This window comes from Podarcis liolepis, assembly GCF_965112155.1.
Source record: "Podarcis liolepis genome assembly, chromosome: 12".
NCBI classification, from domain to species: domain Eukaryota; kingdom Metazoa; phylum Chordata; class Lepidosauria; order Squamata; family Lacertidae; genus Podarcis; species Podarcis liolepis.
The window spans coordinates 3341575-3367576 of record NC_139563.1 but is presented as its reverse complement, the minus strand read 5'-3'; the positions used below and the strand labels follow the sequence as shown (position 1 = coordinate 3367576).

The window sequence follows — 26002 nt, the reverse complement described above, 5'->3', positions numbered from 1 at the left end:
TCAGCTTGGTTTATATTGAAGACTGTCGCAACAGGACTCCCACCTGCCACAAGGTGGAACAAGATGGAAGCCCCGGACAAAAGAGCCCCTAAACGTTTATTAGCTGCTAATCCCCATGTTTAGTGATGTCTGGAAGTGAGAGCTGGACAATAAAGAAGGCTGATAGCCGAAGAATGGATGCTTTTGAATTCTGGTGCTGGAGGAGACTCTGGAGAGTCCCATGGACTGTAAAAAGATCCAACCTCTCCATTCTGAAGGAAATCAGCCCTGAGTGCTCACTGGAAGGACAGCTCCTGAAGCTGAGGCTCCAAGACTTTGGCCACCTCAGGAGAAGAGAAGACTCCCTGGAAAAGACCCTGATGTTGGGAAAGATGGAGGGCACAAGGAGAAGGGGAAGACAGAGGACGAGATGGTGGGACAGTGTTCTCGAAGCTACCAGCATGAGTTTGACCAAACTGCAGGAGGCAGTGGAAGACAGGAGTGCCTGGCGTGCTCTGGTCCAGGGGGTCACGAAGAGTCGGACACGACTAAACGACTAAACAACAACAACAATCCCCATGTTACACCCCCCATGTTACATGGTAAAAAATTACCTTTTAGAACAGTTGATGTGCTTAGAGCCTTGTTACAACAAGAGTATAAATTAATATTCTGATTGGGGACCATGTTTCCAAAAGGACTGAATACTGAATTTGATCTTGGATGTTATATATGAACTCAGATTAATGTCTTCGTTTGTGCTGCAATAGCAGAGAAGTGTAGCTGTACCTTTAATTATCTGTGATGATTGATTTTATACACCTGTGATGTTGGTGTGGTTTAGTAGCCTAATAATTTTTTATAGCAATGTTCAGGATTCGGGGGGGGGGTGAACCCAAGTCCCACAAGCCTGCAGTGGGTTGCACTGGAAAGTCGCTCCAAATCCAGCAAGTTTTGCAGGGGTGGGTGTGGAATTTGAACCTGGGTCTCTCGACTCGGAGCCGAGCCCAACAATCGCTACATCCCCCTGGCCCTGATTCTTCCCTCTTCCTTCCTCTCTGCTTTCCTTCAGGGTGAAGAACGTCCTGCTAAAGTCCAACTGCGTCCTGGAAGCTTTTGGCAACGCCAAAACCAACCGCAACGACAACTCCAGCCGGTTTGGCAAATACATGGACATCAATTTTGACTTCAAAGGGGACCCCACGGGAGGCCACATCAACAACTACCTCCTGGAGAAGGTACTGGGTGTGGGTGAAGGGTGGGGCAGCCCAACTGAATCATTGTGTTATAAAAGAAAAAAACCTGCTCCTTTTCCCTTGTTAACGGAGAAATCTGAGGGGTCCCTTGGACAAAAAAGCAAGGACACCAGCCAGGAATACCAGAGCAAAACAGCAGCCATTAGGCTTGGTCTTTATTGAAGACGGTCACGACAGGGCTCCCACCTGCCACAAGGTGGAACAAGATGGAAGCCCCGGACAAAAGAGCCCCCAAACTTTTATTAGCTGCTAATCCCCATGTTACACCCCAAACTACATCACAGTTACATCATGAAAGGGGAGGTCTGTGTTATGTACTGAAGTTCTCACCCTGGGCCAGCAGGGGGATACTGTAGATAGTTATGCAAATGAAGGCTCGAAAGTGACGTTAAGTGATTGGATAGTTTGTATGCAAATGAAGGATTGAAAGTGACATTCAGTGATTGGATAGTTTTAGAAAGTTGTTACAGTAACAAGGTACTGGAGCTCTATATAGCAGGCTGACTGAGCCCTTCAGTTCAGTTCTGTTCTGGCATCTGAATAAAGAAGAGCTGTTTGAAGAATCACTGTGTCGTCTGATATGTTCACCCACAACTTAACAGTCTGGTGGCAGGAATCTGAGCATCCTGGACCCTGCCCCATGGTTCTCCTTGCCCTCCACCAAACACCCAAATATATTTACAATTCTCTGTTTCCCAGCCAAGTTAATCACACCCTTTTGTCTTCATCTGGGTTTGTTATTTCTGGAATGGCTACCTGTCTGGCACTCAGGTATCAGGATGCCAGGAATTATCACTCAGGCAGAGGGGCTGCTGAGTAGCTGAGCTCACATGTCTATATGAATTTCTGAAGTTTTCCCTGTGAACCAGTACATAGATACATTTATCAGTGAATTCTTACATTTGGTATCGTGCAGCAAAGGCTCTTTGGATAGATAGGAAGAAACTGTGATGAAGTGTTTTGTGGGGACAAATTACAAAAGTCACAAAAGTGATTGTGCTGATTTTGGTAGTGGGCTGCATGTGCATGATATCTGCTGGAGGGGCAGCCCCCCCACCCAACCTATACATAAATTCCTGCAACACCCTTATGGGGTATCCAAGAGCCCGTGTAGAGTCCATAAGGGGGTTCCCTATCAGTAGGAGAAAATAACAGAGGCTAACCAGAGTATATTAAGAAGCAAAGCGGCTAGTAAGCCTGATCTTTATTCAAGGAACTGAATTTCCGGCGCCGCAAAAGCGAGTCCCCAGGCTGTGCTGGTTTAGCGCAGCGTGTGGGGACTTGCCAAATGGGCAGCTTGGTTTGGGGGTGGCTTGGGGGCCGGTAAAACGACCCCCACGGGCTGCTTGTGGCCCATGGGCCTTAGGTTGCTGACCCCTGAATTAAACTTAAGCGTATTGGTTATGCTTAAGGGACGCGGGTGGCGCTGTGGGTTAAACCACAGAGCCTAGGACTTGCCGATCAGAAGGTCGGTGGTTCGAATCCCCGTGATGGGGTGAGCTCCCGTTCCTCGGTCCCTGCTCCTGCCCACCTAGCAGTTCGAAAGCACATCAAAGTGCAAGTAGATAAATAGGTACCACTCCGGCGGGAAGGTAAATGGCGTTTCCGTGTGCTGCTCTGGTTCACCAGAAGCAGCTTAGTCATGCTGGCCACATGACCTGGAAGCTGTACGCCGGCTCCCTCGGCCAATAAAGTGAGATGAGCGCCACAACCCCAGAGTCGGCCACAACTGGACCTAACGGTCAGGGGTCCCTTTACCTTTGTATTGGTTATATGAGGCTGGTTACCCCACAGTTCAAAGATACATTCTGAGTCTTCCCTTCCCTTGCAGTCTCGCATCCTCAAACAGCAGCCGGGCGAGAGGAATTTCCACACCTTCTACCAGGTGAGCAAACCTCCCGAAAAGAACTCACCCTTTCCCCTTCCTGCTGGGATTTCTCCCCATTCCTGATCTGCTTCTCCGTACTCAGATTGTGTGTTGATGTTGCTCCCTTATCCCTCAAGATCTCAAAGCAACGTATGCCATCAGCTATATATTTTGGAAAGTGGTTTTCTGTCCATTTGTCCCCATAAGGTTTGGAAGCCTCTTGAGATATCGTTGCCAAACTTGACTCAGGGGTTCCCAAGGGTGAAGCCCGTGGTTTCCATCAATGTTTGACCGCCATTTTGAATCAAGAAGTCACTTTGGCCTGGCTTTGCCCGTTTTTGGCGTAGGTTCAGCTGTCGCTCGAAATACTGTCGCTAAACGTACCCTAAGGTGGGGGTAGCAGTCTTTGCCAATGTTTGGACACAGGGCATCATTTTGATTCAGTACGGCAGGTGGAAACAAGACCATGGTGTGACTGCGCCTGCTTTTTGTCATAGCTTTGGCCACCTCCTAAGATGCTGTTGCCAAACTTGGTACTCTTTGTCAATGTTTGGTTTCCAGGTGCCATTTTGAATCAATATGGCGTACCAAAATGCGTTGTAACTTCACCTGATTTTTGGAGTAGCAGGCTGAAATTCACAAATTACACAATTCATTTGAAAATCAATATTATTATTTTTTTGTTTTCTAAAAATTCCCGGGCAGCACTGAGCACTCCTTACTACCACGTATAAATATTAAAAGTATAAGTCATGGGTAGGCAAACTAAGGCTGCGGATGGTCTGGGAATCAACGTGTTTTTAAATTAGTAGAATGTGTCCTTTTATTTAAAATGCACCCCCCCCAATTTTTTTATTCATTTTATAACACAAATAAAAAACACAAACAGAAAAGACAAACAATACAAACAAATTATTGTCATATCCTTATTTTTCTAAACATTGTTAAATGGGCTTCCCCAAGCCCCCCCTATCTGATTTTCATTTTACTTCATCTTTAGCAGTTTACATATATCATAATTTCTAACCATCTTTTTTTTTAAAATCACACTTAAAATAACTTCACATTTTATCACTTACAAATAATACTGTTTTAAAATACCCTATCTTCTACTTCTAACCCTACAGCCTATATCCACTTCCAAAGCTATTCTAAGGCATCTCTGGGTTATTTGTGGGGCATAGGAATTCGTTCATTTTTTCCCTTTCAAAATATAGTCCGGCCCCCCACAAGGTCTGAGGGACAGTGGACCGGCCCCCTGCTGAAAAAGTTCACTGACCCCTGGTATAAGTGCTGGCTGGTGCAGGGCCTTGTGGGCAGGAGGCCAGGAAGCCAACAGTAGATGGCGCCAGAGGCAACGACAGGGAAAGCCAACTCTTTCCAGCTCTGTCCTCTTTCAGCCGTCATGAGGTCTAGTAACTTGCTGGCTTTTAAAGAAGGTAAAGGGACCCCTGACCATTATGTCCAGTCGTGGCCGACTCTGGGGTTGCGGCGCTCATCTCGCTTTACTGGCCGAGGGAGCCGGCATACAGCTTCCAGTTCATGTGGCCAGCAGGACTAAGCCGCCTCTGGCGAACCAGAGCAGCACACAGAAACGCCGTTTACCTTCCCGCCGGAGTGGTACCTATTTATCTGCTTGCACTTTGACGTGCTTTCGAACTGCTAGGTTGGCAGGAGGTGGGACTGAGCAACAGGAGCTCACCCCGTCGCGGGGATTCGAACCGCCGACCTTCTGATCAGCAAGTCCTAGGCTCTGTGGTTTAACCCACAGCGCAAAGAAACAACATAGCAAATGCAGAGTTCTGGTGCACAATCGGATTTAGCATTTCAGGCCACAATTTTATATCGCTCCCTTGCACGCATGCCTCCCTCCTTCTGCATGTCGCATTTTTGTCCAGAAAATCAGAATCTGGCTGCTCAGGCTTGGGTTTGGAAGCTGCGGCGCTGGGCTGTTTACGAGAGAGTTGTTCTTTCTTGCAGTTGCTGCTTGGAGCCTCGGACGCTTTGCTGGAGTCCCTCCACCTCAACAGGGATCCGGCAGCCTACAGGTTCACCAGAGAAGGTGCCAACAACCACGTAAGTTTCCCTGGGGTTTCATTTCCCCCCAAAAAAACACCTTTTAAAAAGCTTCCGACCAATTCCAGCTTTTCCCAGATTAATTAAGCTGCACACATCTTCTCCCCCCCCCCGTCTCTCCTTGTTTATTATAATTAAACATGTAAAGGTTAATAAACTGACACACTCCAGAGTTAGTAGGTTGGTATTATAACATTTATTAAAATAATGCTATTGGTTAATAGAAACAGCAAAGAACCAAAGAATTAAAATGCAAGCTCTGTAAAAACCCAACTTAAAATCCAGATATGTCTAATGTATTCAATCCAGTAGCTAACTAAAAGCCCAGAGACAACACTCCCAATATAATAATAAAGTACTGCAAAACAATTGGCAATTTTCAGTTATCAAAACTGTGGGTTTTGCATTTTTGTATCCTTTTCTCAATCAGGAAAAAAAAATCTTCTGAATGTTATGTAACATACATATAAAACAAGATAGAAAAAGACATTATAAACTTGTAACACATCTGATCTATCAGCAGGTATCTCAGAGCATCAAGTAACATAAGAATTTGCCTTTAATAATAATAATAATAATAATAATAATAATAAGCCTCTTCAGCAGTGAGGAAATAAAAAAGCACATGACACCTCAAGTTTCATATCCCCCAAATTCCAAATCAATGTGTTATTTTGGTACAAAACAAAACAAAACGAAAAAACCTTCCCTTACCCTGGGATCCAAGGTATGTTTTTAATTTTAGGATCCAAGTATAGCGTTTTTCTTGCTGAATCGGGTGGCAGGATTTGGGTTAGTCACTGCAAGAGCAGAGACCCCAAAACCACCACTGGGGGGCACTGATTTTTCATTTCCCCCTGAAAGCTTTGCATTCCCAGCTTGTCTTGGAGGAATAAATGCTGTGCTTTTTTTCCTGGGGGGTATGCAGGGGTATGCACACCCCTAAACATTTTGTGAATCCAAGTTTGGCCTCACTGAGGGGCATTGTTTCAGTAGGAGTAGGATAATGAGAGTACCCCTAAACATTTTATTTTAAAGAAAAAAGCCCTGAATAAATGGAATTTTAAAAGGCAAATCTGAAAGAGTTCATCTAGCTCTGTGGTTCCCCAAAGCTTTCTCGGGCTGCCGCCCCTTTGGTGCCACAAATTCGCCCCATTGCCCATTATCCTACCCTATAAAATGCCTTCTTCAGAATACCTGTCTGCACAAGCGAGATAATTACACAACAACGTTCAAAGCAAGGACAATAAATTGCACATTTATCCGAAATCCCATCCGTTCATGTTTTTATATATACCGTATTTTTCGTCCCATAGGACGCACCTAGGTTTTTTTGGGGGGGGGAATAAAGGAAAAAATGTTTTCCTTTATTTCTCCCCCAAAACCAGGTCAGGGAACAGCGGGATGGCGGCGCTGCGCCTCCCCGCTGTCCCCCGAGCTTGTGGGGCTGGCCGATGTCTGCCCGGTGCGAGGGGCGCTCTGCTTCAGGGCGCGCCGCACGCAGGCGGCAGCCTGCTATCCGCAAAGTGGGGAGCCCTGCGGGAACTCCCGCAGGACTCCCCACACTGTGGATGTCTGCCCGGCGCGAGAGGCGCTCTGTTTCAGGGTGCCCTGCCCGCCGGGCGGCAGGCTGCTATCCGCAGCATGGGGAGCCCTGCGGGAACTCCCGCAGGGCTGCCTAGGCTGCGGATGTCTTCCCGAAGCACCGGGTGCTCTGCTTTCGGGGCGCCCGGCGCTCCGGGAAGCAAGCTGCTATCCGCAGCCAAGACAGCCCTGTGGGAACTCCCACAGGGCTGCCTCGGCTGCGGATGTCTTCCTGAAGCCTGGAGAGCGAGAGGGGTCGGTGCACACCGACCCCTCTCGCTCTCCAAGCTTCAGCGAAAGCCTGCACTCGCCCCATAGGATGCACCCAGATTTCCCCTTCATTTTTGGAGGGGAAAAAGTGCGTCCTATGGGGCGAAAAATACGGTATCTAAAAAGTCTTCCTGGCAGTGCTCAAGCATCATTCTTTTTATTTCCCCCTCTCTTCTTTCTCCTCATTCATTCCTTTCCGGTTCTCCCCGGCATCGCCTTGCAACTCTAGTCCTCAGGCAGCGAGAAATCCAGCCACCGGGCCGTTGCCGACGCCATGACCGTGATCGGTTTCACTTCAGAAGAGATCGACTCCGTCTATAAGATCCTGGCGGCCATTTTGCACTTGGTAAATGAAGGGGGGCATTTCTTGCTGGCGCCGGGAAGGCGTACACAGACAGAATAAATATTCAAGTTAGAAAGGAAACAGCCGCATGGGTTTGTCCTTTATGCCCTCTGCATAGCTGTCAACTTACAGATTTGAAAATAAGGGACCGGCAGCCTAAATAAGGGATTTTAGTCAACCAGCTGAAATATGAAGTTAAAAGGGACCAGATCATTTGGGAGAGCAGCGCCGGTTTTTAGCCCTTCGTTTCCAGAGATTTACCTGACTGGAATGGGGCCTGGGAAGGAGGGTGGCCGCCTAGGCACAGTGGAACATGAGGAATGTGGAATACGGCCGCCATTTTGGAACAGGCCTCCTGTTGGCTTCATGGTTGCTTCCAACATCTGGGTGATCCAAATTGGGACATTCGTTTTTTGGGTTGCGGGAGCAAGATGACTCACATCAGAATGCAAAACCAAAAAAGAGCGTATTTTTGTCCGGTGCTTTGGTGCAAAACCAGCTGACTTGCGCCGAACCCCAAACTGGAATGTTCCAATAACCTGCAGTTACATAAGAGTATACAGTGGTACTTCTGGATGCAAACGGGATCTGTTCCGGAGCCCCGTTCACATCCTGAAGAGAATGCAACCTGCGTCTGTGCGTGCGCAGGTCACCGTTTCTGCGCATGTGCGTGATGTCATTTTGAGCGTCTGTGCATGCGTGAGCGGCAAAACCCGGAAGTAATGCATTCTGTTACTTCCAGGTTGCCGCGGAGCGCAACCCGAAAATGCTCAACCTGAAGCAACTTTAACCCGAGGTATGACTGTATATTTAAAGAAGATAAATACAGTGGTACCTCGGAAGTTGAACGTAATCCGTTCTGGAAGGGCGTTCGACTTCCGAAATGTTTGATTTCCGAGGCACGGTTTCTGATTGGCTCTTGCAATCGGAAGAGCCAATCGGAAGCTGATTGTCTGCCACATCGGATTTTCGGCTTCCGAAAAACGTTCAAAAACCGGAACACGTACTTCCAGGGTTTCGACGTTTGGGAACCGAAACATTCGGCGACGGAGATGATTGAAAACCGAGGTTTGACTGTAAATGAGTAAGTTAAGTGAATTTGGATATGCAGAAGATATTAAAAATAAACTTAAGGAACTGCAGAAAGAGGGAGAAGGACATCAAGTTTTAAAATGTCAAGATGATTGTAAAATCAGTGAAATGTATATCTCTGAAAAGTATATGTATATATATATATAAACCTGGAATGTTCCATGATCCAATCAGAAGCCGGGATGGCTTTTGTAATTCCGGGATGTCCTGCTTAAATCGGGACGATTCAGCGATATGTGCTTCTGTCTGTTTGATTGCTGTTCTCTCGCTGGATTTCCCAGGGCAACGTGTGCTTTGTCGCCACGGGGGACGATGTGGGGGTTGAGAACGCCGAACTGGTGTCCTACCTGGCCGAGCTGACCTCCACCGAACCAGAAAGTCTCCTCAACACGCTCCTCTATCGGACAGTGGCCACCGGGGGCGGGGAAGTCATCCAAAAGGGCCACAGCGCCAATGAGGCCAACTACGCGAGGGATGCTTGCGCCAAGGTAGTAGCTATGGCAAGGTGTGGGAATGTTCAGGAAGGCAGGAGAGAGAATATATTGTTTAATCATAGCCTTCCAAACTTGCGTTAGCAGGTCCCTTTACTTAGCAGAGTGCATTCCCCTTTTAAACACACAGTGGTTCGTTTCTTGCAAGCTTGTTTAAGCTTCTCAATATAGGATTCCTGGTAATCCCCTTTTCTCCCCCTTAAAAGGAATAGACAAGACACAATCCAATGCAATCCAATGCAAGTAAGAAACCAATGCAAAAAAGCCTGTTCTTGTGTTGCCACCCGCCAGACCCTTGCAAAGGAGGCTCACGGTGGTCTCACGATGGTGTCCTGAGGCATTTAAAGCCGTTGAAATCTGAAAACTCTGTTCAACCAAAAGATGACATGGCCATCACCCTGTTTTCACCTACAGGCCTTCTATGAGCGTCTATTCTGCTGGATTGTGGCCCGCATCAACACGGTCATCGAGGTCAAGAACTACGATGTCCGAATCCATGGCAAGAATACGGTGATTGGAGTCCTGGACATCTATGGCTTCGAGATCTTCGACAACAATAGGTTGGTGTCTCTCACCTAGCGGAGACCCCCCCCCCGAGGCAAACGAAATACAGTTCTGCCCCCCCCCCTTCTGCACTACACATTTAAAGCAGTGTGATAACTATTTAAACAGTCGTTGCTTCCCTCAAAGAATCCTGGGAGATGTAGTTTGTGAAGGATGCTGAGAGTTTTAGTCGTAGCCTATAGATCAAGGCCATAAGGGGAGAAGATGTCAAATATTCACCAGGGCAGAAGGATTGATTATTAAACCATTCTGAGATTTGTAGCTCTGTGCCGGGAAAAGGGGTCTCTGAACAACCCTCAACACCCACCCTAAAGAAACTACAGCTCCCAGAATTCTTTGGGGGGAAAGCCATGACTGTTTACTAAGTGGAATGATACTGCTTTAAACGTATGTGTTCAGAATCCCATCGGCAGGTGGACTAGTGGTTAGTTTCTGGGTGTTGCCAGGTTCCTTGAAAAGGATCGTGAGCCTTAGCTGGATCCGACCATTTTCAGGATCACGTTACACAGGCCGCATTCATGCTATCGGTTTAAAGTTCTATGATACCACTTTAAGCAGTCATGGTTTCCCCCAAGGAATTCTGGGACCTGTAGTTTGTTAAGGATGCTGAGAGTAGTTAGAAGACACCCTCTTCTTCCTGTCACAGAGCTACAATTCCCAGAGCAGTGCATGGAAATGCCATTTACCTTCCCACCGGAGTGGTACCTATTTATCTACTTGCACTTTGACGTGCTTTCGAACTGCTAGGTTGGCAGGAGCAGGGACCGAGCAATGGGAGCTCACCCCATGGCGGGGATTCGAACCGCCGAGGTTCTATTTTCTGAGAATCCTCCGGAAAAACAGTCTCCCAAAGGACCTGTTGATGGCGTTTTACCATTGTACTGCGGAGAGTGTATTAACTTATGGTCTGTGTGTGTGGTTTGGGAGCTGCATGGTCAGGGAAAAAACAATGCTGTCCAGGGTTGTAAAGACTGCGGAGAGAATAACTGGGCGTACTCTTCCCACCTTGGATCAAATCTACGCTGTCAGGTGCCATAAGAAAGCGGCAGAGATAGCGCAGGATAGTGCGCACCCTGGAAATGATCTCTTTCAGCTTCTGCCTTCTGGAAGAAGGTCCAGGGTTATAAAGGCCAGGACTAGCCGCCTGAGAAACAGTTTCTATGCAAATGCAATTCTGGTTCTAAACGCAGCATAAGGAGTCTCTATAGTATATTGTATTTTAAAATGGGGTTTCAGAGTTTTTAGGGGTTTTTGAATGTTGTATGTAAATTTTCAGTTTCATTGTTCTGTATGGGACAATGATAATAAAGATATCGTATATATTGTGGCGAGTACATCATTCCTTCTATTGGCTGCAGGCTTCCAACACCATAATAACTGAAGCATCCCTAAAACATCTTCTTTTGTGGGTGCTTGACAGACTGATCAATGTGGCAATCACGAAGCTTCTCTCCCTGTGACCTTCGAACATGCTGACTTTGTTTCAATTAATTTGCACAAGGGTGTATGATGTGAACGGGGCCTTTCTCCTCTTCCATACCACCGACCGTCTTCCTGGCCCGCCTCTGAACCTCTTCCAATCTGCCTACGCTCTTTCTGAAAGTGTGATGTCCAGAATTAGGCCTGCTCAAATTTGGGTTCCCCGATCCTAAAATGACATTGATGGACAGGCACTTCAGGGCCAACAAAAGAAAGCCCGCTCTGCCCTGCAAAAATGCGACATTAACTTATGGAACTCACTGTCACAAGATGTGACAATAGCTGCTTGCTCAGGTGACTTGAAAAGAAAATTAGGCAAAGGTGTGGGCTGTCTGATCAAATAACTTGTAGTTGTGACAGCTATATAGAAATATTATTTAGATCCAGAGGCATTATGGCGTTAAAAGTGAACCCGGGTTCAAATCTCCAGCGTGAAGCTCACGGGCTCACCTTCCATAGTAATTGAATAAGTCTGGACTCTGCCACTGAGTTATGGTTTTGGCCTGGGGTGCAGAATCCCCTTTGCTCTGTGGGGTGCACAATGGGGTCCTGAGTCTCGCCTGCTCCCTCTCCCTTTCAGCTTTGAGCAGTTCTGCATTAACTACTGCAACGAGAAGCTGCAGCAGCTGTTCATCGAGCTGATCTTGCAGCAGGAGCAGGAGGAGTACCAGCGCGAGGGGATCGAGTGGCAACACGTGAGTCGCGGTGGCCGGTGAGGGGGAAGGTGTGGGGTTTTTTGGTTGCATGTTTTGTGGTTTTATGTGGTGAACTGCCCTGTCATATTTGGATGAAGGGCGGTACAGTGGTACCTTGGGTTACAGACGCTTCAGGTTACAGACTCCGCTAACCCAGAAATAGTACCTCGGGTTGAGAACTTTGCTTCAGGATGAGAACAGAAATCGCGTGGCGGCGGCAGGAGGCCCCATCAGCCAAAGTGGTACCTCAGTTTAAGAACAGTTTCAGGTTAAGAACAGACCTCCAGAACGAATTAACTCCTATTTGGGGACTTCACTGGCTTTTTTCTGGCCCACGTAGGACCAGTCTGGATAGTTGGCCTTGGTGAAGATTTGACGTTTTCATCCCCAAAAAGTTTTTGATTTTAGTTTCTACTGAAATGAGGCTGCATTTTAATGTTGCATTTTAATCTTGTTTTTAAGTTGTATTTTAATCAATTGTTTTTATACCTGGTGTTAGCTGCCCTGAGCCTGGTCTTGGCTGGGGAGAGTGGGGTATAAATAAAATTATTTATTATTATTATTATTATTATTATTATTATTATTATGTATCTGAAGAAGTGTGCATGCACACGAAAGCTCATACCAAGAACTAACTTAGTTGGTCTTTAAGGTGCTACTGGAAGGAATTTTTTATTTTGACTATGGCAGACCAACACGGCTACCTATCTGTAACTATTATTATTATTATTATTATTATTATTATTATTATTATTATTATTATTAACCCGAGGTACCACTGTATATCAATTTAATAAAAAACAACAACCACAGAATCTCCTTTCTGGGATTTCACAGGGGAACTGCATGAGTCTTAACCCTTTGCTTATCTAGCAACAAGTGGAATTTTATTTTGGCTGCAATACTATTCCCCACACTACCCCTGAGTCCAGTGGCATAGCGTGGGTTGTCAGCACCCGGGGCAAGGCAAGTAATTTGCGCCCCCTAACCCGTGGATTTGCGCCCCCTAACCCTAACCCCCAGATGTTGCGCCCGGTGTGGCCGGCCCCCCCTGCACCCCCCACGCTACGCCACTGCCTGAGTCACAGACCTTCTGAAAGGTCTCCTGGATACTTTGTTTTCACTGTTTTCCCACCTCGCCCTTGACAGATTGAATATTTCAACAACCAAATCATTGTGGACCTGGTGGAGGAGCCACACAAGGGCATCATCGCTGTGCTGGATGAGGCCTGCCTGACTGGGGGGAAAGTCACCGACACCCTGTTCCTGGAGTCCATGAATACCAGGCTTGGCAAACACCCACACTATACCAGCAGGAAGGTAAGGTAAAGGTAAAGGGACCCCTGACCATTAGGTCCAGTCGTGGCCGACTCTGGGGTTGCGGCGCTCATCTCGCTTTATTGGCTGAGGGAGCCGGCGTACAGCCTCCGGGTCATGTGGGCAGCATGACTAAGCCGTTTCTGGAGAACCAGAGCAGCGCACGGAAACACCATTTACCTTCCCGCTGGAGTGGTACCTATTTATCTACTTGCACTTTGATGTGCTTTCAAACTGCTAGGTTGGCAGGAGCAGGGACCGAGCAATGGGAGCTCATCCCATCACGGGGATTCAAACCGCCGACCTTCTGATTGGCAAGTCCTAGGCTCTGTGCTTTAACACACAGCGCTACCCGCGTCCCTAAGGAGGGGATATCTCGAAGCAAAACAGAGGCAGCTCCCCTCTCCAGAATTAATCTGAGCCTTGAAAAGCACATAGAGCTGGAAGGAAAAGTGGACAAGAGCGCCATTCTTCCAACTTCCTCCATTGACTCTATGGCTGGTTCAGCGCCGGATTTAGGTTTGATGAGGCCCTAAGCTACTGAAGGTAATGGGGCCCTTTAGATGTCCAGCTGTCCTTTGTCAGCAACAAATTGTCGCTGTTTTTCTGTGTGTTACATATATGCTATATGGTAATTTATGGACCTCATAGGTATCTAAAGCCATTTGCACATGCAGAATGTAGGCACCCTATATATGTTGTTGTTGTTTAGTCGTTTAGTCGTGTCCTTCTCTTCTGACCCCCTGGACCAGAGCATGCCAGGCACTCCTGTCTTCCACTGCCTCCCGCAGTTTGGTCAAACTCATGCTGGTAGCTTCGAGAACACTGTCCCACCATCTCGTCCTCTGTTGTCCCCTTCTCCTTGCGCCCTCCATCTTTCCCAGCGTCAGGATCTTTTCCAGGGAGTCCTCTCTTCTCATGAGGTGGCCAAAGTCTTGGAGCCTCAGCTTCAGGATCTGTCCTTCCAGTGAGCACTCAGGGCTGATTTCCTTCAGAATGGACAGGTTTGATCTTCTTGCAGTCCATGGGACTCTCAAGAGTCTCCTCCAGCACCAGAATTCAAAAGCATCCATTCTTCAGCGATCAGCCTTCTTTATGGTCCAGCTCTCACTCCCATACATCACTACTGGGAAAACCATAGCTTGAACTATACAGACCTTTGTGAGCAAACCAGTGATATTTTAGGGAGTAGGCGAGCAGGTGGGGCCTATGACTAGGTGCCTACACAACACAAAACGCTGCTGCTGTATGTAGGTTTGATTTTATTTGTTTTTTATCTTATATTTTGGAAATGTACATCCAGGTTTGTTTACCCTTTAAATTTTTTGGGGGCCCCCAAGAGAGTGGGGCCCTAAGCTATAGCTTGTTTAGCTTATACGTAAATCTGGCACTGGTTAAGGGAGAGAAAGGAAATCTCCAGGGGAACAGAGTTTACAGCTTTCTGAGGTAGCCTGTTCCACTGCTGAGGAGTTCTTTCCGTCTATTTATTTCGATCTTTTCTATAGCCGTTTATGTGGTGTGTTTTTTTTTAAAAAAAATCTGAGTCGTTTACGGCAATACCTTAACACGGTTAGAACACTGATAGAACATTGCAAAAGAAAATGAAACAAAAAGAAACGCACACTGGAAGCTGCATCCTTGGCAGCAAAATATAGATGCTCTTCAACATAAAGAAGTCGCAATCCAATGCAGAAATGGAAAAAGCCATGTGTTAGAACAGCTGAGCAAAATCGCTGTGATCCAAGCGGCGCCCACACTCCACACCCCCCAACAGTGACTTCTCCAAACACAAACTCAGCGGCTTCCCACATACAGACGTCACTTTCCACCCTCCCAGCCATTCATACCCATATTAGCAGAGCTACCTCCTCCGGAAGGAACCAAGAAGACCTAAACGTCAATAAAGAATGGGGAATTTTTTATAATTTATCTAGATCACTGTGAACCAAGCACCCCCAAACTCCATATGTTTTGGGACTACAACTCCCATCGTCCCTAGCTAATAATAATAATAATAATAATAATAATAATAATAATAATAAATTTTATTTATATCCTGCCCTCCCCAGCCAGAGCTGGGCTCAGGGCAGCTAACACCAATAAAATCGCAGTAAAAACATAATGGGGGGAAAAGAGAGAGAGAGAGAGAAAACCCCAATTTAAAATACAGGTTAAAATGCAATTTAAAATGCAGCCTCGTTTTAAAATAGCCGATAAATCAAGACCATAAGGGGAGGGAAACATGAGGGTCAGACTGAGTCCAAACCAAAGGCCAGGCGGAACAGCTCTGTCCTGCAGGCCCTACGGAAAGATGTCACGTCCCGCAGGGCCCTAGTCTCTTGTGACAGAGCGTTCCACCAAGTCGGGGCCAGTACTGAAAAGGCCCTGGCCCTAGTTGAGACCAGTCTAACCACCTTGTGACTTGGGACCATTATTATTAATTGTGAGGCTCAAAGCCCTTCAGCAGAAAACCAACAACAATTCCATTCCTTATTCTCTCTGTCTATATATAACATAGGGAGAAAGAGTCATTCTGCTGTTTCCATAGTTAAAACAAGGAGGAGTCATAAATTCTTGCTGGTGCTTTTCAAATTAACCGGTGATCTAGTAGATCAACCTTTGATCAAGCTGATCAAGCTGATCAACCTTTGCCGACTACCGCTGTAGAATCATAGAATCATAGAATCATAGAATCATAGAGTTGGAAGAGACCACAAGGGCCATTGAGTCCAACCCCCTGCCAAGCAGGAAACACCATCAGAGCACTCCTGACATATGGTTGTCAAACCTCTGCTTAAAGACCTCCAAAGTAGGAGACTCCACCACACTCCTTGGCAGCAAATTCCACTGTCAAACAGCTCTTACTGTCAGGAAGTTCTTCCTAATGTTTAGGTGGAATCTTCTTTCTTGTAGTTTGGATCCATTGCTCCGTGTCCGCTTCTCTGGAGCAGCAGAAAACAACCTTTCTCCCTCCTCCATATGACATCCTTTTATATATTTGAACATGGCTATCATATCACCCCTTAACCTCCTCTTCTCCAGGCTAAACATGCCCAGCTCCCTTAGCCGTTCCTCATAAGGCATCGTTTCCAGGCCTTTGACCATTTTGGTTGCCCTCCTCTGGACACGTTCCAGTTTGTCAGTGTCCTTCTTGAACTGTGGTGCCCAGAACTGGACACAGTACTCCAGGTGAGGTCTGACCAGAGCAGAATACAGTGGCACTATTACTTCCCTTGATCTAGATGCTATACTCCTATTGATGAGGCCCAGAATTGCATTGGCTTTTTTAGCTGCCGCGTCACGCTGTTGGCTCATGTCAAGTTTGTGGTCAACCAAGACTCCTAGATCCTTTTCACATGTACTGCTCTCAAGCCAGGTGTCACCCATCTTGTATTTGTGTCTCTCATTTTTTTTGCCCAAGTGCAATACTTTACATTTCTCCCTGTTAAAATTCATCTTGTTTGTTTTGAAAAACCCCCCAGAATTAATAAGAATCACAAATGCCTCCACCCACCCCTTCGCTCTTGCCTTATGTGAGTCTCTTTGTATACAGTGGTGCCCCGCAAGACGAATGCCTCGCAAGACGGAAAACCCGCTAGATGAAAGGGTTTTCCGTTTTTCAATGCGCTTCGCAGGACGAATTTCCCTATGGGCTTGCTTCACAAGACGAAAATGTCTTGCGAGTCTTGAGATTTTTTTCGCTCCCCCCCTTTTTCTAAGCTGCTAAGCCTTTAATAGCCTTTTAGCAGCTAAGCCGCTAAGCCTTTAATAGCCGCTAAACCGCTAATAGCGCTAAGCCGCTGATAGGGTTGCTTCGCAAGACGAAAAAACCGCTAGACGAAGATACTCGCGGAACGGATTAATTTCGTCTTGCGAGGCACCACTGTATAAGAAACTAATAAGAGCCCTGCTGGATCATTCTGTTCTTACAGTGGCTGACCAGGTGCCTGTTTTGGGAAACCCGCAGTCAGGATTCGAACCCAGGAACAACTCTCCCCCTCCTGTTGTTTCCAGCAACTGTCGTTCAGAAGCATCGCAGCTGCCTCTGACTGTGGAGGCAGAGTGTCAGGTCATAGCTGTCAACGTTTCCCTTTTTTTAAGGGAAATTCCCTTATTCCGAATAGGATTCCTCGCGAGAAAAGGGAAAAGTTGACAGCTATGTGTCAGGTGTGCATGCAGGAGCCAGGCCCTGTGACCAATAGGACTCTGCAGGACTGGGGGCTTCCTAAGTTTGTTCTGGAGAGGCAAGGCATGGCCACACAGGTGAGGCCAGTTGGTAACTCACAGCACCTGGTGGCAAGAGCCGGGAAGGGATATAAGGTCAGCATTTTGCCTTCAGCTCTTTGCCACGGCAACACGCTTCCTGCCTTTGGCTTCTTGATCCTTGAACCTCGGCTTCTTGACTCCCTGCTTCTTGATCCTCGGACCCCTGACTCCTTGCTTCTTGATTCTCGGACCCTTGCCCTCTTGACTCCTGGCTCTCTGACCCTCGGACTCTTGGCTTCCTGACTCCTGGCTTCTGGACCCCCGTTCCTGCTCCCACCCCGCCATCTTGCCCCCAGTCCCGACATCCCCTCCCGGGACTTTGATCTCCCATGAACCGGACCGTGACACAAAGCAGAGACACCCGTGCTAGGAGCCATCAACAGCCTGATCTCATCCACAAATTTGTCCAATTGCTATTCAAGCCATTTTAAAGTTGGTGGCCATCACTGTGTCCTGTGGCAGGGAGTTCCGTAGATGAACCGTGCTCTCTGCGGAGAAGTCCTTCCTTTTTCTGCCTGCCCCGATTCTCCCCACATTCAGCTTCACTGCAACAACAGACTGATCTCATCCATGAATTTGTCCAATTGTCTTTTAAAGCCATTTTAAAGTTGGTGGCCATCACTGTGTCCTGCGCTTCCTTCCTGCAGCTTAATCCTGCTGACAAGTCTATGGATTTCGGACGCGATTTCCGCATTAAGCACTACGCAGGAGATGTCACGTGAGTTTTGCTCTGGGTGGAAGGTTATACTCCATTATTTGTGGAAGGGGGCATGGGGTTTGTAATAAAACTAGAAAAAGAAATAGAAATAATAATAATAATTTATTTATACCCCGCCCATCTGGCTGGGTCTCCCCAGCCACCCTGGTTGGCTTCCAACAAAGTATTAAAATACAGTGGTCTGTTAAACATTAAAAGCTTCCCTAAACAGGGCTGCCTTCAGATGTCTTCTAAAAGTCTGGTACAGTCATACCTCAGGTTGAAGTTGCTTCAGGTTGAGCGTTTTCGGGTTGCGCTCCACGGCAACCCAACCCAACGGAACGCGTTACTTCCGGGTTCTGTCGCCCGCGCATGCGCAGACACTCAAAATGACATCATGAGCATGCATAGAAGTGGTGAATCGCGACCCGCCAATGCGCAGGTGCGGGTTGCGTTCGCTTCAGGATGCAAACAGGGCTCTGGAATGGATCCCGTTTGCATCCAGAGGTACCACTGTAGTTCTTCTTCTCTTGGACATCTGCTGGGAGGGCGTTCCACAGGGCGGGTGCCACCACTGAGAAGGCCCTCTGCCTGCTTCCCTGTAACCTCACTTCTCGCAGTGAGGGAACCACCAGAAGGCCCTCGGCGCTGGACCTCAGCGTCCGGGCAGAACGATGGGGGTGGAGACGCTCCTTCAGGTATACTGGGCCGAGGCTGTATACTTGCCGTAGGGTAGGGTAGGGTAAGTCCGAGGATTGGTTAGAATGTCATACTAGTGCCTGGGACAGACCAGGGTTCGAATCCCCACTCAGTGTCAGGTCAGGGACTGGTTAGACATGGAGGAGTAGTGCGAGGAACCAGCCGGGGAACCGCCAAGGGAAGAGGGTTCAAATCCCGGGGAGCGGTGGTGGGACAGTCATGAGTGGTCAGAGGGAGAAAATGGGGAAGACTGGAAGGAGGAGGTGTCTCAAGCATGGGAAGCTACACAGCAAGCAAACTGGCAGGGTTTTTACAAGCCTCTACGGATCTGTGTTTCAGGTACTCCGTGGAGGGATTTCTGGACAAGAACAAGGACACGCTTTTCCAGGACTTCAAGCGGCTGATGTACAACAGGTATGTAGGCCTGAGCCAGGCGGAGCTTCCAGGATGACCTTGATCAAATGGCAATATCTATCAGGTCAGAACATTTGTCCGCTGTGCCTTCCCTGACCAAAGGGAGAGAGTTCACTCTTTATTGTCAGAGATAACACTTGTTTCTGCAGTTCCGGATACTGACAAAACTGTTAGAATATTCCGTTCCACCTTAAGAGGAACAGGCTGTTGTGTGTCACATGCCTGTTTACATTCCAGCACAGTTTGCTGGGAACTTTGTGTATAGCTTTTGCTTATGCTGCTTGCTTGGATACGAAGGGGAGAAGACATGTTTTTCCCTTTGTCCTGATGCTGAATAAAATGCCTGTAAATGCAGGTGGCGCTGTGGGTTAAACCACAGAGCCTAGGACTTGCCGATCAGAAGGTTGGCGGTTCGAATCCCCGCGAGGGGGTGAGCTCCCGTTGCTCACTCCCTGCTCCTGCCAACCTAGCAGTTCGAAAGCATGTCAAAGTGCAAGTAGATAAATAGGTACCGCTCTGGAGGGAAGGTGCGCTGCTCTTGTTCTCCAGAAGTGGCTTAGTCATGCTGGCCACATGACCCGGAAGCTGGACGCTGGCTCCCTCGGCCAATAAAGCGAGATGAGCTCTGCAACCCCAGAGTTGGTCATGACTGGACCTAATGGTCAGGGGTCCCTTTACCTTTACCTTTAAATACGCTTTACACAGCCTCTAATCTGCCCTTCTGGTGTGAAGAGTTCTTATCTCTGCTGTCTTGCGTGCTCAGCTTCTGAAGGTTTCTGAAGCGTGAGTCGCAGTTACATGCTGGTCCAAGGACCGGAGATCGTCCGGCTACTGGCCGGTGGCCTGGAGCCAGCTGGGGGCCTGGCAATTGCCCCCGTTTCCTTGGACGCATCCCAACAAAAACACCAACCTCACGTCTAGGCAGATGCTTGCAAGCCTGTGCCCTACGGAGCAGCTGCTGCAGCTGGGGACCACTCCCCTTCATAGGAGCCAACTCCTAGGGGCCGAGGCCCCTTCGGCCCCCCTAATAAATATTTGAGGGAGCCAGCCCCCCTTCTCAAGGTTGATGGACATTGCAATTCAAATGGTGTATGTGCCCTGCATCCTGTGATCCATTGGAAGGCAAACTAAGGCCCGGGGGCCGGATCTGGCCCAATCGCCTTCTGAATCCGGCCCCTGGACGGTCCGGGAATAAGTGTGTTTTTACATGAGTAGAATGTGTGCTTTTATTTGAAATGCATCTCTGGGTTATTTGTGGGGCCTGCCTGGCAGGTACTATTTTGGGGGAAGCGCCTGCTCTGTAGGACTTCCATTGTCATCTTGTTCTTTGAGACTCACTTTTTAGTAGAATATGTGGAGGACTCCCTGGTCCTCAATGGGGTAACTGTGCCCCTGAAGGACCAGGGGCGCAGCCTGGGAGTACTGTGTCCAGTTCTGGGCACCACAGTTCAAGAAGGACACTGACAAACTGGAACGTGTCCAGAGGAGGGCAACCAAAATGGCCAAAGGCCTGGAAACGATGCCTTATGAGGAACGGCTAAGGGAGCTGGGCATGTTTAGCCTGGAGAAGAGGAGGTTAAGGGGTGATATGATAGCCATGTTCAAATATATAAAAGGATGTCACATAGAGGAGGGAGAAAGGATGTTTTCTGCTGCTCCAGAGAAGCGGACACGGAGCAATGGATCCAAACTACAAGAAAGAAGATTCCACCTAAACATTAGGAAGAACTTCCTGACAGTAAGAGCTGTTCGACAGTGGAATTTGCTGCCAAGGAGTGTGGTGGAGTCTCCTTCTTTGAAGAAGAAGAGGAGTTTGGATTTGATATCCCGCCTTTCACTCCCCTTCAGGAGTCTCAAAGCGGCTAACATTCTCCTTTCCCTTCCTCCCCCACAACAAACACTCTGTGAGGTGAGTGGGGCTGAGAGACTTCACAGAAGTGTGACTGGCCCAAGGTCACCCAGCAGCTGCATGTGGAGGAGCAGAGACACGAACCCGGTTTCCCAGATTACGTGACTACCGCTCTTAACCACTACACCACACTGGCTCTTTGGAGGTCTTTAAGCAGAGGCTTGACAACCATATGTCAGGAGTGCTCTGATGGTGTTTCCTGCTTGGCAGGGGGTTGGACTCGATGGCCCTTGTGGTCTCTTCCAACTCTATGATTCTATGATTTTGGACTCACAGCTGTCCATGGAGGCGCAGGTCAGTTCTGTGTCCAGGGCAGCTGTTTACCAGCTCCATCTGGTACACAGGATGAGACCCTCCCTGCCCATAGACTGTCTCACCAGAGTGGTGCATGCTCTGGTTATCTCCCGCTTGGACTACTGCAATGCACTCTACGTGGGGCTACCTTTGAAGGTGACCCGGAAACTGCAATTAATCCAGAATGCGGCAGCCAGACTGGGGACTGGGAGTGGCCGCCGAGACCACATAACACCGGTCTTGAAAGATCTACGTTGGCTCCCAGTAACTTTCTAAGCACAATTCAAAGGGTTGGTGTTCATGTCTTGCTTGTGGGCTTCCTATAGGGGTAACTGGCTGTGACAGCAGGACATTAGACAAGTTGGGCCTTTGGCCTGATGTTCTCTTCATACGATTTCCACTTGGATACATTCTTTGAGTGCCATGAAGTTGGAAGGTTCTGAACAGACAAAAAAAAAATTTTTTTTCCACAGAGTTCCTACCTGAAATATGGAACTCACTGCCACAAGATGCAGCGATGATGGCCACCACCTTGGGTGGCTTTAAAAGACTATTAGACCCTTGCATAGGAGATCCTACTAGCTACTAGCTACAATGGCCAGGACTTAACTTCACTGCCAAAGTAGTGGGGGCAGATTAGGATCAAAAGGGTGTTAGACATGACTGTGACAGAAGACAGTAGGTTGGCTTAAATCATGGGTAGGCAAACTAAGACCCTAGGGCCGGATCCGGCCCAATCACCTTCTAAATCTGGTCCACGGACGGTCTGGGAATCAGCATGTTTTTACATGAGTAGAATGTGTGCGTTTATTTAAAATGCATCTCTGGGTTATTTGTAGGAATTCATTCATTTTCCCCCCCAAAAATATAGTCCGGCCCCCCACAAGGTCTGAGGGGCAGTGGACCGCCCCCCTGCTGAAAACGTTTGCTGACCCCTGATCGATTACGTGGGACTTACTTGCCCCCCCCCAATATTCAAGTTGGCACCCCTGCTCCCCACTGCTGGTTTATGTACCTTCCTCTAACAGGCTTCCCCACTGCTCCTCTGTCACGGAATTCTACTCAATATTGATCCAGAGCAGATGTATAGTTAGCAGAGTGAAAGCTTAAAACACGTTGCAGGATTCCCAAAAAATAGACCAGAGGCAATTAATACGCAGCAGAGCTTTACTGCTACTGAAGGCAAAAGAGCATAATGTTCACAAATCCAATACAGTGGTACCTCAGGTTATATACGCTTCAGGTTACACACTCTGCTAACCCAGAAATAATGCTTCAGGTTAAGAACTTTGCTTCACGATAAGAACAGAAATTGGGTTCCGGCGGCACAGCGGCAGCAGGAGGCCCCATTAGCTAAAGTGGTGCTTCAGGTTAAGAACAGTTTCAGGTTAAGAACGGACCTCCAGAACGAATTAAGTACTTAACCCAAGGTACCACTATGCATTCAGGATTGGCACTGGTCCGTAAGAAATCCAGTTGCAGCAGACTTCACTTAAACTTACAATAACTTATAATAAATCTAAACCTTAACACTACATACAGAACACCACACCAGAAGGGAAAGAGGTAGAAAGAAAGAGTGAAACCCCGGCTGCTTCTGGCCTTATTATTATAGTCAGCGTGACCTGGACAGAAAGAGATAACAGAACCAGCTTACGCCAGCTGTACCCAACTTCTCTGAAGGAATAACCCAAACATCATGAACCTTCTGCTTGCTTCTTTCACACAGAGAAGCTTAATACGATACGATAATCTTTATTGTCATTGTCCCATACAGAACAACGAAATTGAAAAAATCTACATCAGACATTCAAAAACCAACAAGCCTGCTATCCCAGTCTGGTTAGCCCCCTAAAAACTCTGATACCCCATAATTAAATGCAGTATACTCCCACAGAGACTATCTTACACTGTGTTTAAAACCAAAATCGCATTTGGATAAAAACTGTTTCTCAGGCGGCTAGTCCTGGTCTTTATAACCCTGTACCTTCTTCCAGAAGGGACGCGGGTGGCACTGTGGGTTAAACCACAGAGCCTAGGACTTGCCGATCAGAAGGTCAGCGATTCGAATCCCCGCGACGGGGTGAGCTCCCGTTGCTCGGTCCCTGCTCCTGCCCACCTAGCAGTTCGAAAGCACATCAAAGTGCAAGTAGATAAATAGGTACCACTCCAGCAGGAAGGTAAACGGCGTTTCCATGCGCTGCTCTGGTTTGCCAGAAGCGGCTTAGTCACTTAACCCGGAAGCTGTACGCTGGCTCCCTTGGCCAATAAAGTGAGATGAGCGCCGCAACCCCAGAGTCGGTCACGACTGGACCTAATGGTCAGGGGTCCCTTTACCTTTACCTTCTTCCAGAAGGCAGAAGCTGAAAGAGATCATTTCTGGGGTGGCTTCCAGAACCCACTTGAATTACAGTGGTAGCTCGGGATGCGAATGGGATCCGTTCCGGAGCCCCGCTCACATCCTGAAGCGAACACAACCCGCACCCGCGGGTTGCGTTTCGCCGCTTCTGCACATGCACGTGATGTCATTTTGACCATCTGCACATGCGTGTGGTGAAACCCAGAAGTAACGTGCTCCGTTTCCTCCGGGTCGCCGTGGAGCGCAACCCGGAAATACTTAACTTGAAGCACATTTATCCCGAGGTAAGACTGTACTTAGAATAGGAGAGATCTCTACACATCAGATCAATGCCTTCTGCACTAAGAAATGCAAACGGACACATCCAGGACAGGCTGATGGGAGCTGGAGTTGGCTGTGTTTTCTGGGCTGCTGAGAAGCCTTCCCAGTGGTGCACAGCGTTTAACTGGAAATGTTGGGGCTTGAACCCGTGACCGCGTTACCCTTAAGCCCCTAGGGTGGATGAGTTGCGCCCTGCAAGTTCTTAGCTCCTCTGCTATTTGTGATGTTCACCCACACATGGTCACCAGTGGGCCATGCCCAGAGAGGGCGAGGGTTAAGGAACGGTTGGCGCTGGGAGCGGCCTGCACCCCCTCACTCCCACTCTGTGCTCTTTCCCCAGCGCAGACCCCGTCCTCCAGGACATGTGGCCAGAGGGCCAGCAGAGCATCACCGAGGTCACCAAGAGGCCTCTGACGGCTGCCACCCTCTTCAAAAACTCCATCGTGGCGCTGGTGGAGAACCTGGCGTCGAAGGTAACTTCAGATAACACCCACACACACCCCTGCGCAACACACACTCTGTAATTGAAATTCTACTCAGTATTGATCCAGACCAGATTCCAATGTATATGTGCTGGGCCCGGGGGTAACCCGTGAAACGCGGTCCAAAACCTGTCCAGAATCCAAAGGTCCTGCTAGGAGTCAGTCCAACAGGGTCAAGGCAGGACACGAGGCAGGAAACCAGGCAAGGACAGGTACAGGATCTCAGGCAGGATCTGGCATACAGCAATGTTGCTTCCGCAACCTGGGGTGGGGTCTGACAACCTTTTATCTTTGTTGTGGTAGCGGCCGGTCCTGATCCCCCGGCGACTCACCTCCCTGTTTCGCCCAAAGACGAGCACTCCTCCTGCAAGTACTCAGGTCTCTTCTTCTCTCAGACCTCAGTCTCTGCAGCTCGGGAGACGTCGGTGGGTTACTAGACCCAGGGGCCGCCTCAGCCTCCCCGGACCCAACCGGTAGTGGAGCAGCTGTAAGTGATGGCCCAGCTGAAGGCAACGAGGTCATCCCCGCATCTGGAGCCAGGGCAGGCTCAGGCCCCTGACTCGGCCCAGCTGGTGTTTGTTGCAGGGGAACCTGTGCAGACTGGGACTCTTCAGGATCAGGCCCCAGACTTGGTTCAGATGATGCCTGAGGCAAAGGATCTGGTATGGACTGAGACGCCTCCAGTTCCGAGTCTGAGCCCAAGTCCCAGGCCATCGCAGTATAATTAGCAGAGTAAAAACATAAAACATGTTGCAGGATTCCCCAAAAATAGACCAGAGGCAATGAATATTTGATCCAGCAGAGTTTTACTGCTGCTGAAGGCAAATGAGCATATTGGTCACAAATCCAACACGTTCAGGATTGGCCCTGTCCGTAAGAAATCCAGTTGCAGCAGACTTACTGTATTTTTCGCCCTATAGGACGCACTTTTCTCCTCCAAAAATGAAGGGGAAATCTGGGTGCGTCCTATGGGGCGAATGCAGGCTTTCGCTGAAGCTTGGAGAGCGAGAGGGGTCGGTGCGCACAGACCCCTCTTGCTCTCCAGGCTTCAGGAAGACATCCGCAGCCTAGGCAGCCCTGTGGGAGGTCCCGCAGAGCTGTCTAGGCTGCGGATAGCAGCCTGCCGCCCGGCGCGAGGGGCGCCCTGAAGCAGAGCGCCCCTCGCGCCGGACAGACATCTGCAGCGTGGGGAGCCCTGCAGGAGTTCCCCGCAGGGCTCCCCACACTGAGGATAGCAGCCTGCTGCCCGGCGCGCAGGGCACCCTGAAGCAGAGCGCCTCTTGCACCGGGCAGACATCGGCCAGCCCCACAAGCTCGGGGGACAGCAGGGAGGCGCAATGCCGCCATCCCACTGTTCCTCGACCTGGTTCGGCTTCCCCGACCTGGTTTTGGGGGGGAAATAAAGGAATTCCCCCCCTTTATTTCCCCCCCAAAAAACTAGGTGCGTCCTATGGGACGAAAAATACGGTAAATTAAACTTACAATAACTTATAATAAGTCTAAACCTTAACACTAATCATATTATGTACAGAACACCACACGAGAGAG

At 48.5% G+C, this 26002-nt stretch overlaps 1 protein-coding gene across 2 annotated transcripts in view; it reads left to right on the top strand.

Annotated features, from left to right (window-relative positions):
* Nucleotides 1–26002, top strand: part of MYO1G (myosin IG) — an 88724-nt gene that overhangs the window by 10952 nt on the left and 51770 nt on the right. For both annotated transcript variants that reach the window (XM_083466692.1, XM_083466693.1), the window contains exons 4-14: nucleotides 1052–1217; nucleotides 3067–3120; nucleotides 5083–5178; nucleotides 7262–7378; nucleotides 8749–8955; nucleotides 9373–9518; nucleotides 11582–11696; nucleotides 12846–13016; nucleotides 17927–17997; nucleotides 19015–19089; nucleotides 24313–24445. In XM_083466692.1, coding sequence (XP_083322818.1) covers nucleotides 1052–1217; nucleotides 3067–3120; nucleotides 5083–5178; nucleotides 7262–7378; nucleotides 8749–8955; nucleotides 9373–9518; nucleotides 11582–11696; nucleotides 12846–13016; nucleotides 17927–17997; nucleotides 19015–19089; nucleotides 24313–24445 — 1351 coding nt within the window. The remainder of the gene's footprint in view (nucleotides 1–1051; nucleotides 1218–3066; nucleotides 3121–5082; nucleotides 5179–7261; nucleotides 7379–8748; nucleotides 8956–9372; nucleotides 9519–11581; nucleotides 11697–12845; nucleotides 13017–17926; nucleotides 17998–19014; nucleotides 19090–24312; nucleotides 24446–26002) is intronic.